A 14,625-nucleotide genomic window follows, 5' to 3' on the forward strand; every position below is an offset into this window, starting at 1 on the left:
TTTATTAATTTTTTCCTCCAAACCTGGTGATTGTTAAGTATCTGTTAATATTAATCCACTATGTAAATAAACTTGAGTTCAATTATACTGAAGTTATTGTTTATTTTTCTGTAATACACAAACAAAATAAATAAATAAAAGTAGAATAATGTGCTCAGTTTTCACAAGTGTTTCGATAAAAACAGTGAGTGCTATTATGTTTACATCATTTCCTATAAACAGCGTGAGACCACCAACTTGCTTATTGGAGGCATGAAAAAAATCGCGTTTCGTCTCTAGAGCAGTATTTGTTAAAAATGGTAACTTAACTTTTGAACCTCTGTATATCTAGTTTTTTTTAGCACCTAAATCGTGTGGATTTACAAATTAATAACAATAAAGTCATTATTTTATGAAGAAAATAAAGGTTTTATTTTACAGAAATTGTATTTACAATCCTATAAAATTTTCAATTTCGAAAATAATATTTAAAAGAATTGTTGTCACAATATCTTTTATCTGATTTCTTTCTGTTTAAAAAACCTTTCCTAGGAAAGAGTAGAGAAAAGAATAGAAAAGCTGAGTTGCATCGTATTTCCCAACAGGTCCAGTATTTCTGAAAATAAACAAAATATTTATATAATAACACTATCTTAATGTTTCTCTTTTATTATCAGTTAAATTTCCACTTTGATTTTGTACAACTAAAAAATCGAAAACAATTATCAATTTAACATCTGGAAATGTCCGCTAGGGAGATGAAAGATATTGGGTTTGAGGTTAATTGTTTTGATTGCTTTACGTTCGTTACGTACAATTCGCTGCATATGAACGGCAAGTTTTTACTGCATATTATTTGTAATAAATAACTAACAAGTCTTAATACATTACGACGTGATAATTGTAAGTTAATTTGAAAGGGGATAAGACTAAATCTGATAACATATCAAAGGCATCACAGATCATCGATAAAGGTAAGCAAATGGAGTCAGTTATCCAATTAGAATCGAACTTGCAAACATTTATTATTAGTAGTAATATTAGTATTATTATTGGACTGACCTGATATCTCCTTCCTTTATTTTTACCACCACATTCTGCCAGGCCAGGCTGGATTCCAGGCCCAACCTCCGTAAACCTTGCCAGTAGAGGCACTAGCTACTTGGCCAGTAGTGAAATCATAATAATTTCCAGCGGCATCCTTCACGCCACCCATATAGACAGCGCTAGCGGTGGCCACGAAGGCTAAAACCAAAATAACGAACTACAAAAATATAAAAAAATTGTAAGATATGCACAAGTAAAAAGAGATCGGAATTTGTAGTATTATTTCAGCAAAATATTAAATACTGTAATTCTCTTCATATTATATATAACATTTCTACGAATATTTTATATTAATTATATTTACGGCTTAAGACAAAGCAATTGTTTGACACTGAAAGTTAACTGAAATAATTTAAATGGATTATTATTATTATTACGTGACACTTCCAGGGAGTCCAAGGACTGGATTATTGTTTATTTCTTTTTTTCTTTTTTGGTTTTATTATTAAAAATTAAATCACTTCATTTTCAATATGTATGTTAATATTCATCAGTTTTTCATTAACATGTTCTTTCATTAATAATTTCTCATCGCTCCTGTCTTAAATATTTTTTCGCTTTTATTTCGTCATACAGCAGGCCGTTTCTAATCAGTAACAAATAACTGCTTAGCTCTACATCTTGAATGTGCCACCCTCATCTTGATCTAAGAACTTCTTTACGTTAGCAAAGTCAGCATAAATGCTCGTATATACTCATGCTTATCGAAAAAGTTCCTGATGGTTTTAATTCTTGTAAACGTTAAAATAATAGTTTCCCCCCTTGTGGTTAGTTGTCCATTTGACAATAAAAAAAATATAAATTTACGAAATAGTAATAATAATGGGAATAACAAAACGCATGCCTCACCAAACCCGCAAACTATTTCGAAGCAGTTTAAGCATTTTAAAGATTTGAAAACCTCAGAGTAAATCCGGTATAAAGCTGCATAAACGAGTTAATTTATGTCTATTTGCAGACTACAGAACATTCATAACCGTTATTGTTGAATATCTCACCTGGAAGTCGACGTTTTCAGATCCTACTTCATAACCCAACGATTAAGCGTATGTTCTTCCTGCATATGTATCGAAAACTCTAATAGAAAAGTATTAATTTTGAATCCGGTTTTAACATGGTCCTTTCATATCCCTTCTCTCTCTCGATTATTAGAGATTCATCGCAAAATAACACTTAAGAGCTATTTCCACAAGACAGAAATTTCAAAATAGGTACATCACTAAAAGGATATTATATAGACTTAAACGTTAATTTAGAAGTATTCCAAAGATTATGAACTAACAAATACCTTTCGTCGCGCTCTATAAGACTAAAAGAAATTCAACTTACCAGCTTATTCATGATGAGAGTAAGTGAGTTGATAGCGAATCTATCAGTACCTCCACCATTCCTCTCGGTCCTTATATACTTATCGTCAAGGTTGAGACAAATGATTCCAGTATATTTCCACGACAATCGGTATTGGATGGTTCGAATCCACGTAGCATTTTTAATTTCTCTTCAGTGGGTTGACCTTGATTGTCTCTTTCATTTTCGCAGTCTTTTCAAGGATAATCAGAAGATGGTGTCTTCTCAAGGATAAAAATTCCCATTCTACATGAATGCATCCTTTCGGTTGTAAAGCAAGACAAAGGGTTTTTTTTAATGAAGGTCAAGGCTTTAATCTGCATAGAGCTGTCCCTCAATTGACCTACTTCTATTTAGTCAAAGAGCCCCACCCGAAAATGCCCAGGAAATGTTCAACTTTTGGTACCAAGATACTCAACCCACGTACAACGAAAGTTTTGGCGAATAAACAAAACTGATATCCGTAAAAGTATTTCTTATACTACTCAATCAATGGGAGATATTTCATCATCTTAGTATTGCCCTTGAATTTACAAGACAGCCGGTTATGGTTGCAACGGGAATACACTAGACATTACAATGTCTAGAGTAAATCTAATTGGGATGATGTCATAACTCTATACTATCTGAGAATTAACAAAAGAATAAGTGGCTTTATGCTTACAAAATATCGTTTACAAAGCTTATAGAGTTATATTGGTTGCATAGAGTTGTATACGTGTATATTTTATTCTGATATTGTAGTTTAAGTCATCTAATGTGTTTTGGAAAAATATGAAAACCTAAGATTTAAGTACGAAATTAAACCTACCTATCAATTTTATGATCGCGCACTTCGGTGAATATATTTTACTGTTTTATTATTTATTTAATTGCAAATAAAGATGTTTATGTTGCAGAAGTGATTCGAACTTGGATCTTTTCAGTCGATGGGCATTACTGACTGAACTACTCAGACTCGCTTATGCAATTTATTAAATATTAATGCAGTGCGATTCTAAAATGAAATAGGAGTTCTGATAAATGTCATACTTTAGTACCTTGGTAAATCAGATCTCGCGTCTAACCATAAAAATATTAGCAAAATATGACAGTTTCATTCCTCTTACAAAGTGAGCAAAATTGTTTGCCACAATGGAATATAAAATGAATTCTAAGATAAGAATATTGACCAATAACCATTTTTCACCTGTCATTCGATTCCAGTTAAATCGCATTAATATCATATCTTAAATTAAAGATGCCAAGAAATTATATTTCTCGTTTAATCCTTTGTCCAAGCAAAGTTTGCGAGTGAAATATCTTCACGATTGGTCTGCTTGTATGATATAATAGAGTCCAATGACTTCACGTCAATTGCCTTAGTATCCCATAAGCACTATGGATACAAAGGCAATTGATGTGAAGTAATTAGCCCCTATATACAAGTAGCCCACTCGACCTGAGGTTTTTGCTTGTCTAAAACTGTCCCAATTGTCATTTTTTTTTCTGAACAAGTAAACACCTTTGATTATCACATTAGAAGCCTAAGACATTAGAAATCTGAGAAATATAAGACAAAAAATGCAACCAACAACAACATCTACTAAAAGAACTTTTACGGTACTTAGTCTACAAAAAGAAAAAGAAAAGAATAATAAAAAACTCAGAATGATCACTACATAATGGATGAAAGGAAATCTTCAATCACTAAAACTACCAGCAGTAAGGATTATTACTATATGAGACAAAAAAAAAAAAACCCAAAAAACTAGCCGATTAGTAGTCAGTCAGAAAAGTCAAGAAAAACATGCAACGTCTCATGGAACTAGTTTTGAAGACGGTGCATTTTGATTAAAAACTGAAGTATAATGAACAGGTATAAATCGTTGCATTTTGAGAGAGCTAAAGCTGATGTAACAGCTTTTTTTTTTTTTTTAAGTTATGTTTCATACGTAGAAATTAGGGAAATCATGAGTCAAAAGTATCTAAAATGTCTAGAAGACACAACATCCGTTTCTGAATTTATTGTTTCACTGTCCATCAATACCATCCTATTAACTAGCGCTTTGTTCCTAAAATCAACTTCTATCGAAGAGCTTCCTTAGGACAATCGGATTGACTATACATAAGGAAACCTCCATTAGTTGGTAAACGCTGGTTGCTTCTGTTTGTTTCAAGTTGATTCCTTTGGTTGGAAAAGACTTAGATTCAATTTTTACTGAAGTAAGGAACACTTCTTTGGAATAAAAGACATTTTTGTGAACCGAAGGTCAGTTAATAGATTTCATGCGAAGGTGAACAAGTTTTCACCTCCACAGTTTTTCATCCTGTTTAAAGTGATCAAATATCCAATATAACTGGCCTGGCTGGGGTAATTTGCGTGTCCGCTCTCCAGCGAAGAGGCTGTGGGTTCGAATCCAGACATGGGTATGGATATTTGTGATTGTGCTACAAACTCTATGTGGAAAGGGAATCTGCAACCCTACCAATTATTCTAGCAAAAGACTTCACTCCCAAAATCTGGTGAGGCTTTGGCGTCTACGGACGTCAAATGTGAGAAAAAAAAAAATAAAAATAAAAAAAAAAATATATATATATATATATATCCAATATCCGATGAAATATATACAAAGAAGTCAGGCAAATGGTTAATGGATCCTCTATGGATAGCCTGAAGGTAGAGTATTGATTAGAAATAATCTTTGGGACATAGATATGCTTGAGGGTTGCCTCGGTGGGATCTGAATTAGGGACAAGAAATCTGAAATTCGAAGATGACTGGGTAATCGTTTAAGAAGTGGGTCCAAGGACGACTTCAAGACCAGTAGTCTTCTGTGGATTAAGAAAAAAAAACGAGATCGGTCGACTTCAACTGTACAGAAAAACATAAAGTCCTCTTAAGTTTACGGTCGAAGATCTTGAAGATTCATACACGATAATGAGAGAAGGCTTGCGAATTTTATGATTGGGCAAATATGCATTTACATATTTTAGTTGCAATTTTTTTCTTTCTCATAAAAATCGTAGTAAGTAACGAAATATTTAGTTAAAGAATCTTTCAATGTCGTTTGTATATACTGGGTGTGTTGACATAAACATGAGTGCATATTTAAAAAAATACCCGCGTATAATAGTATATTTATGAAAGTAGTTATCTTGTTGAATTAACCTCCAAACGTATTTGAACAATTATTATATAAGCGCAGTTAAAGAAAATTTATATTTCTACTGTTCTGTGACTTATAAAAAATGGAATACCTTCATTGTATCCCCGAAAAAAAAGCTTCTGTAGTCCATTTGTAATGATACTCTATAAAAAAATGTCAGAATCAAAGAAAGAAAAAAAAAAAGCAGGCGCTTGAAAATATGCTGAAAAATATGCAGTCAAGCAATAATTCTCGCTGGGAAGCACCACTTTTTTTTACTTCTGGCTATAATTGATGAAAGGGGAAATGACAATATTACTGTAATTTTTAGAGCAATTACCGTATTGGCGTCACTAGGTGGCAGTTTTTATGAGTTCCTGAAAGATCGTTTCTCACGATATGTTTTTTGCTAAAGGGTAAATTTTGTCATTATACAGCGCAACTTTACGTTTTAAGTTTTGCAGTGGCACGAGATAATTTCAACAAAGAACGGAAGTGTTTTTTTTTTTTTTTTTTTTTTTTTTTGCAAATAGTAGACCACCTTATACAAATAATGAATAAACAAAATTTATATGTATTATTATTATCGTGATCTTAATTTTAGAGGAGCCCAACTGTTTGTTTTTTCAACCATATTTCCAAAATATAAAATACTTCAACGAATCTTGTAAAAAAAAATAATATTGTAATAATAGTAAAACACCTGAGTATTCCAAGTAATATTTATGCAAACATACCTGAATAAATACTGAGAAAAATTGTGCAAAGAAAATTATGAAACTTGGAGAAGAACAAGCTAAGTTCGGGCCAAATTGTTCTAATCAGATTCTCACTAATCTGTAATTAAGTTGTAGGTTAGCAGGTACAAAAATGGTTGGATGTAAAATCAGATGTGAGTCAAAGGTACACGTCATCATTTATGTGGATCACATCATAAAGGAAATTGCACAATGCCTGATATCAAAATTGATATATCAAAGCTGATTGAAGGAGGTGGTTTAATGTGAGAGCAGGATGTGCGCTATCTCTATTTCATTGATCTGCATGGATCGCATGAAGGAAGGAAAGTGGGATTAAACCTGATATAAAAACTGGAGTTATTCAACTTGTCTCATTACTTTTGTGCAGATGATTTTATAATCCCTAAATAAATCTAGTTCAAGTTCGCAGGATGCCCTAAGAAAACCGGATAACTGCTGTAATAAATTTAGTATGAAAATCAACAATAAAAAGACAAAAACTATTAAAATAGCAGGAACATTGACAACATCGACTGCATCCTGAATGGAAAACATATAGAACAACGCATTTCAACTATTTCGGTGCAATGTTTAGTGACGGTGGAAACTTGAATATGGAAATAGGCAACTGAATAAGCCAACCTGGTATGGTGGGTAACCGGGTGAACAAATATACGTGGAATAAGAGAGAAATTAGCCAAAACACCAAACTAGCAATATACAAGACCTTGTGTTCAAACTACTTTTAACTTATCTGAGAGCTGGGATAGAAATAAAATACCTGATCAGACCAAGGACCTCTGACATGAGTTCTGAGAAAGATTAGGGGGAGTGAACAGATGGTATCAATATGCAGAATCATATTAAAAATGAATATACTAAGAATGAATCTGAGTGTTAGTCGAAGAATATGGGAGTATAGCTAATCTCAGGTGGTGTGGTTTACTTAAACAGCATGAGAAAGAAAATGTCATTAAAACAAGTTTTTTTTTTCTTCTTCTTTTCTTTCAGTATGAAAAAGACCAACAGGAAAACCAAGATGTAGGTGGATGGATAGTAAGAAGTGAATCCGAGATCAAAGTATAAGATCTGACAATGTCGGAATCAGATAATATATTAATATGGAGAAACATTCTCGATAGAAAATTAATAATGATGTAAACTTTTCATGTAGTACTATTATGACATCATGTACATTCCCTGAGGGCGCATATCAAGAATTTAATATTTCAATCTGTTCCGTAGATTGAAAAAAGAGAGAGAGAGAGATGTTGATAGGAATATCAAAGACAAAAGTTTCTTTACTAATAATAATAATAATATTCTCTTCAAATTCACTATAAAATAGGCATTGATTTATTATTATAGGGATCTCCTTGTGCACTCTGTCTTGCTGTTTTCTCCCCGTTATTATCACCTAACCTAACTCCTTAAGATGCCGTTAAGGGTTGCTATAGTTTCAGACCTGTCTTTAAATTTTTCCTTAGGAATTGTGGATCGCTACATTCAGACAACATCATATATCATGTAATCGCAAATTTCCAAAAAAATTCCAAAATTTCTTTGGAAAAAAAATTTTGGAATTTTTTTTCCAAATTTTGGACGTGCAAGTTGTCCCATTAAAAGTCGAACAATTTTTTAAAGCATCACAGATAGCCAGCTTCAATGAAATTGGTCCGAAAAAAGTTGCATATTCATTTGCTGTGGTAATTAATTACAACCCCAAGAGGGATACTTCGAATGGACAACAGCAGACTACCAAAAAGATTATACAGGGTGTTCGGGATAAATTTGACAGTTTCGTAAGGAAAAAGAAAATCTTCTTTGTATCTATTAAATTTAATGAATTGACAAAAAAACATTACAGGCAGAGTTAATTACAATACTATCAACAAGATTTACTCAAAATAACCACCATTAGCATCGATCACAGCTTCAATTCTGCTTCGGAACCTCGAACAAGCTGATGCTACAGTCTCCCTGGGAAGGGCCGCAAAAACTGTTTTAATTTTATCCATTAACTGGGCTTTTGTATTACTGGAAGTGCGATTGGTGTCTTTTTCAACTGCGCCCCATACAAAATAATCCATGGGGTTAAGGTCTGGGGAGTTTGGAGGCCAAACATTTGGACTGGTGAAGTCGTAGAAATTTTCAGACAACATTTTTTGACTTTTCCCAGAGGTGTGGCAAGGGGCCGAATCCTGCTGCCATACATACGGCCTACCATTGGCTACCCTTGTTATCCAGGGCTTGACTACAGTTAGCAACTCCACGAACAAAGCCCGAATTCCAATGCCAGGGTTCTTCAACACCTGTTCCTGCAGATTTGCGAGGAATTCTGCTGTACGAACGCAATCAAATCGTCTGCTAGGGATCTTTCTTCTTGCTACATCCTCGTAGTCACCATTGCAAGTCTCTAGTTCATGCCTGATTGTTTTTACTGTATTCAGGGAGCATTGGGCAGCAGTCGTAATATCCTTATTTTGATGGCGGGCACGAATCATCATGATACAAGTTATTCTCTTCCATGATTCAGGTGGGTTCCAGCTATCCATCCTTTCTGACATCTTGTATATGAATGAAGAAGGGTCCAAACTTTTAAATGAAGAGAAGTGTGTGTTAATACATGTAACTTACGGAAAAATATAATTAATTATAAATATGTCAAATTTATCCCGAACACCCTGTACATACAGATACAAAATAAGTGGAAAAAGAAGAATCGGAAGACCAAGAAAGAGATGGCATGAGACCGGAACAGGCCACTTGGCCTGAAATCCATGTTAGGAAGAAAGAATGGGAGATCATCTCTCTCATCATCGGCCTTTGGAGTATAAAGAGTGCTGAGGGTCAGCAGGTAGTAAGAGGGGAAGAGAACGAAAGGTAGAGTATGATAGTAAGAGTAAAAAGGCCTCAGTCAACCTGTTTAGCTATGCAACCAAGAGGTTGTGGCTAAACGGTCGTACACGTCATCTGTTCTCACCTGTTCTAAAAAAAAAAACTTTAAACATACTTTACTTTACCCCATAGCTTAAACTAGATTTAACCAGGTGTCTGAAGATGTCATCTCCTAACATCTATTGCTCTCTATAAAAAAAACGTGACTTAAATTAAATTAAACCACGTGTTTCTAGACGTCTCCTGTTCCTACAAGGAGGAAAAACTGAAAACATTTTAAACTTAAATTATATAGGATCGAATTTTGGAACTTAACTGATTAGCTTAGTGCCGAATTAAAGGGATCCATTGTTTTGAAGGTGGACAGAGGGAAAAAAGAAACCTCAGAACGGAGATTTGGGGGAACAACCTGGCCCGAGTGATGCAGCTCGAGGAGCCGCACTGCCACGACGTAAGCCTTCGCAGCTCGGGTTCTCAGGCCGACACCCCCTCCTGTTTGTTGAACTGTAAGACCTGTGGATTACCTTATAGGAAGAGACAGGGTTTTATTTGCCTCTGTATAAGGAAACATATTATAGGTGGTTTGCACCATTTGTTTACAAATTTGTAATCTCCTAGGAGATGCCTTTCTTGGGCTAGAAACTTTGGCAGATAGAAATAAAGCCCGCTTAGGACCCTTGCGTAGATTACCTTTCGTCCCGTATCTGGGACTTTTTCCGCACTTTCCAGATGTGATACTTGATCACGTTGATCAGAAAAATTATGAATGTTTGGATTTTTCTGACCGGAGGGGGAAATTGCAGCTGTACGACCTCCTCCAGTGTCAGCATCGGGATTCCCAACACTGTACTTAGTCTTTGCCAGACACGTTGGGCGGGGGGGGGAGAGAAAAGTAGAAGAAGTGTCCCACTGTTTCAACGCTCTGGCCGACGTCACAGAAGGGGTCGCACAGACTTGGTCTATAGAGGGACTTTACCAGTTTCACAAGGAGTTGTCCGTAGACTATTCGCCATGCTAAATCCCAGTAAAACGGCTGTCCCCAGCTATTCCTGATGTTTCGGAATAGGATTTCCATATTTGTATCTAAAATCGGCGTATCACACCTGGAAAAATTCCCAGTGAATATTGCTTAGAATTTTAATTTTAATATATCTATTCCCTCTGTTTTATAAATTTTTTGATTTGTTTACTAAGTGAATAATAGGGAGAAAGAGGAATAGGTATATCATATGCAGGTTATTATGCCAGATGGAGATAGATATAATACCTTATAAGGACTGGCTTAAAGGGGCGAAGCAAGAATGCTTTTCATCTTCCCCGTTATCTGTAGAGGACAGTGTAGGGATAATGTGTTATTGAGCTATTAAAGCTCTGATCATGGCAGGAGGGTAGCAGCAATAGCCGACCCTCAGTTAGAACTTCATTGGCTACAAGAATTGCCATCCATTACCCTCCAAAGGTATTGGATTGAATGAATCGATCACAGCATCTCACGGTCGATTGATCCCAATTCCCAAATAGAAATAATAATTTGTGAGTTCAACAAATCTTCATCATCGGCCTGTAGAGTAAGATAGGCTGAGAGTCAGCAGATAGTAGGAGAGGAATTAAAGATAGAGTGCATAGTGGTAGAGTAGGTTAAAGAGGCCTCAGTTGACCTGTTTTAGCTGTTTGCCCCCCAGGGACGTTTATAAAACGGTCGTTCATTTTTCACTTTACATAAAAGGAAACATGTAACAAAACAAACAAAAAAAAGTACACAGAAAAGCAAAAATTGAAAGTTAAACTTAGAGGTGGAGGAAGGATCTGGCCCGAGTGATGCAGCTCACAAGGAACTGCACCGCCTCGCTGTAAGCCTTCGCCGCTCGGGTTCTCAGGTCATCCCCCACCTGTGATAGCTGAAATCGGTGAAGCTGTGTACAGAAACCCCACAAGGTGGTTACTGTGTCTATCTTTTGTTGTGGGCAGTTATTATTCTTTTGGCCACCTCACTTCCCTTGGCCATGTTTAGTTTGCAGAGAGCTATGAAGAACGCCGAAGCTGCCTCCTCGTCTAAATACTGGGCTACCTCTACCTGCTCAGGGGTGACTTTGCTGATGACATCAACGAAAATGTCACCCCATTTTGCGCTGACGATGTCAGATCCATGTTCCCCTGTGAGGAGGAGTTCAGGTTCTCCTATTTTTTTCATCGCTTCTTTGAATTTTTCCGCCATCCCTGGGATACCTCTGATGAGATGGCTGAGAGTCTCCCTGCTTTCGCGTGAGAGACTTCTGGGTGGGCGGTCTCAGATACTTTTGCTGTTTTGGGCGTTACCAACTCCTCTTCCTGTGGGCTTAATGGCCGTTTGGAGGTGTTGGTGTTCACCTCCATCCTTCCTTCTTCCCTATCTATATCTGTATTAGTATCTATATTGGTATTGATGGTTTCAATATCAATAACGACTGTTTCTTCTTGTTGGATTTTACTGCTTGTGGAAGTTTTTTTTCCTCTTACGGTTTTTCTTAGACGTGGAGGTATGGATTTCTGTTATATCAGGAGCAGCCTCGAAAGGAGGAGAAGCTTCCTGTGCTGTGTCATTTCCATTGCTTGGTGGAGTTGCTGGCGTGATTGCACCACCCATCCTCTCAGCAAGGGTTCTGGATGGGCATGTGTCCACTTTGTGGTCAATGACCCCACATTTCAGGCAAGCTGACTCACAGTTTTCTTGGTTGTGGCCTGCTTTGAGGCAGTTTTTACATTTCACTCTAGGACAGTCCGCCCCAAGGTGAGTGAAAGCACCACATCTAAAACATTGTTTTTTTACACCAGGGTAATTTATCATTACTCTGGCGGATCCAATAATAATGAAGTTGGGAACGGGCGTTTTCATCTCGAGGGAGATGTGGACTTCACCCGACTTCCATTTAGGGTTTTCTGCGTCATTTAGGACTTCCACCTTTTGTACAACGCCCCATTTCCCGAATATTTCATGGATGATCTTTACATCGGTTTCAATATATTCTAAAGGGAATCTGGGGATTCTAAGTAGTTTGGTCTCCCTACCAAAAATGGAACGATTATTTTTCCATGACACTCGAATCCTGCAAGTAGTTTGTCTCTTGTTTGTTCACTCCTTACTGCTACTTGGAAGCGGCCACCACCAAAGGTAGTAAAACCAAAAATCTGGTCAGCGCCGATGCTTTCGATGAGGGCTTTGGCCAAACATCGAGGTCGTAGGTCAGCTTCAACCTCGATTCGGTCCGTGTACGCGGCAAATCCATGGCTGGTGAGGGAGGGGGCTACGCTATTCCCAACACCGAGAGTGTTATTCTTGCCCCAGTCCGGGGTTTATTCTGTATCTGCTGCTGTAGTTCATTATCAAGTGCCTCTATGAGACGCTTTGTCGATAATAAGTGGGCTAACATATACTACAATTTGCGCTTAGCTAAACAATTTTTGCTAATCACCTATGAAAAAAGTTCACAAAAATGAACGCTAACCATACTACAGAAATGATCCTGTGAGTATGATCTTATAGAAATAGATATTTATTAACTTAATTCTTATTAAATTTTCAATTAAAAATAGATATTTCCTTTTTAAATTTATCTGATTCAAACCTACTGTATACTGCTTACTATATTACTATAGTATAAAGAATTTAAAGGTGTAATTAATATTTTTTAAAATTCGAAAAATATTTTAGGCTATTTAAATATTAAATTAAAAATTTTTAAGTAAAATATAAGTTACATTTATATTTTTTAGAAAAAATAAAATAAATTACATTAATAAAACATGCATTGTAAAATATTATGCACTAAGTTTGCTGTAGTTTCAGACCTGTCTTTAAATTTTTCCTTAGGAATTGTGTATCCTACATTCAGACAACATCATATATCATGTAATCACCGCTACGTTTACATGATTTGGTGTATTTTTAAACCAACTTTTAGCATGTTTAGAGAGATTTGAATTAAATAAATTTAAAAAGGAAATATCTATTTTTAATTGAAAATTTAATAAGAATTAAGTTATTAATTTTCTAATACTGTTGAAATGCGTGTTTAGTCGGATTTTTCATTTTTTGATAATAACTAAAATCCGATTTTATTTTTATGATGTATAAATTCGTTTTTTTTTTTATCCGTTAAATGATCAAGTACCATTACGTAATAACCGGATTTAAGTTCATCGGGGAGATAATGGGATTTCATCGCTCGTACTCCCAACTGTGCGAACTGTAATAAATATTTTGCTCACAAGGAAGAGCATCACATTCCTTAATGTGAATCTCGTGCAGCTTAGGGTGTGTCTCCGTTTCTCCATTACCAGCTGGTGTGTAGAGGGTGTCGCCCACAAGGCTAACCGGTCTATACTTGCCTCATCAAAAAAAAAAAAAAGATCTCAAATATTGGCAAGAAGCTGCCCTTGGAAAGAATCACTTTTATGATAGATTTCGTTTCCTTGTTTAGGATGGGTGTCTGATTTATTTATTTTTTTTTTTTTTCAATTATCTCTTTTCTGATATTGTTGATATTATTGTGCGTACATTACTACCAGTAGCATCAATGAAACAGTATTTAATTAAATCAAAGTTCTAAAATTGTATCCTGACAAATCACAGTTATTTCCATATTCTACGCGTTAATGTTAATACTCATACGTTGTCGTAATGTTACTTGTGTTTTTTTCAGTAGAAACTTGTAATTAGTTGTAATTTGATGATAATAAAGTGATAATGAACAAGATAGAACAGGTATACGAAGTTCGTTTATTTATTGTTAGGATTGAAAATACGAGAATGGCGATCAGCAATGGATTATAAGCGATTAATTTATGTAACTTTAAGATAGAATTAGATAATATGATAAAAGTGTAGGTATGATTATTATTTAATTTTAGTGTAGTATGTTGGTATGTTGTTCTTTTGTCTGTAAAGATGTATACAGAAATAAGAATAATGAGCAATAAATAATTTTTTTAAAAAAAATGTTTAAATTGAATACACAAAAGGGAACTTGTGGAAAGTTTAGTATTGAGCGTATCAGCTTGCCCTTAGAGGTGATGACCTATTGTCCGTTTTTATTCGTTAGTAGGAAGCGATTGTAAGCAGTGGGATGTCCTGCTGTGAAGGTATGACTCCCTACTTGCACACTAGTCTCTCCTGGCGTATAATAAAAGCACGTGTAATGATGATGATGATGATGATGATGATGATGATGATAATAATAATAATAATAATAATAATAATAATAATAATGTGGCTTTCCTACTTCTGATAACTGGTGGCAGCATAAAATAGAGACAATATTGGAAAACGAAACAGCAAAAATTCTTGGGGATTTTCGAATACAAACTGATCGGCATTTGGAACACAACAGCCCTGGCATCACAATTATCGCACATCGACAGGTTTGGATTATCGATATCGCAGTACTCAG

The 14,625-nt window shown here is 35.4% G+C and overlaps 1 protein-coding gene and 1 long non-coding RNA gene across 2 annotated transcripts in view; one reads left to right on the forward strand and one right to left on the reverse strand.

Annotated features, from left to right (window-relative positions):
• Positions 1–393: 393 nt before the first annotated feature.
• LOC150103518 (uncharacterized) lies at positions 394–2,484 on the reverse strand. Its single transcript, XM_090398318.1, has 3 exons — positions 2,416–2,484; positions 1,042–1,243; positions 394–595 (listed from the first exon to the last, which is right to left on the reverse strand). The coding sequence occupies exons 1-2, from the start codon at positions 2,425–2,427 to the stop codon at positions 1,064–1,066; spliced, it is 192 nt and encodes a 63-aa protein (XP_090254444.1). The 5' UTR covers positions 2,428–2,484; the 3' UTR covers positions 394–595; positions 1,042–1,063.
• Positions 818–14,625, forward strand: part of LOC150103519 (uncharacterized) — a 31,899-nt gene continuing 18,091 nt past the window's right edge. The window contains exon 1 of the long non-coding RNA XR_016548856.1: positions 818–953. This is a non-coding gene — a long non-coding RNA (uncharacterized LOC150103519). The remainder of the gene's footprint in view (positions 954–14,625) is intronic.

The sequence above is a fragment of the Typopeltis vanoorti genome, chromosome 9, assembly GCF_054136105.1.
Source record: "Typopeltis vanoorti isolate ZY-2024b chromosome 9, IOZ_Tvanoo_1.0, whole genome shotgun sequence".
Lineage (NCBI taxonomy): Eukaryota > Metazoa > Arthropoda > Arachnida > Uropygi > Thelyphonidae > Typopeltis > Typopeltis vanoorti.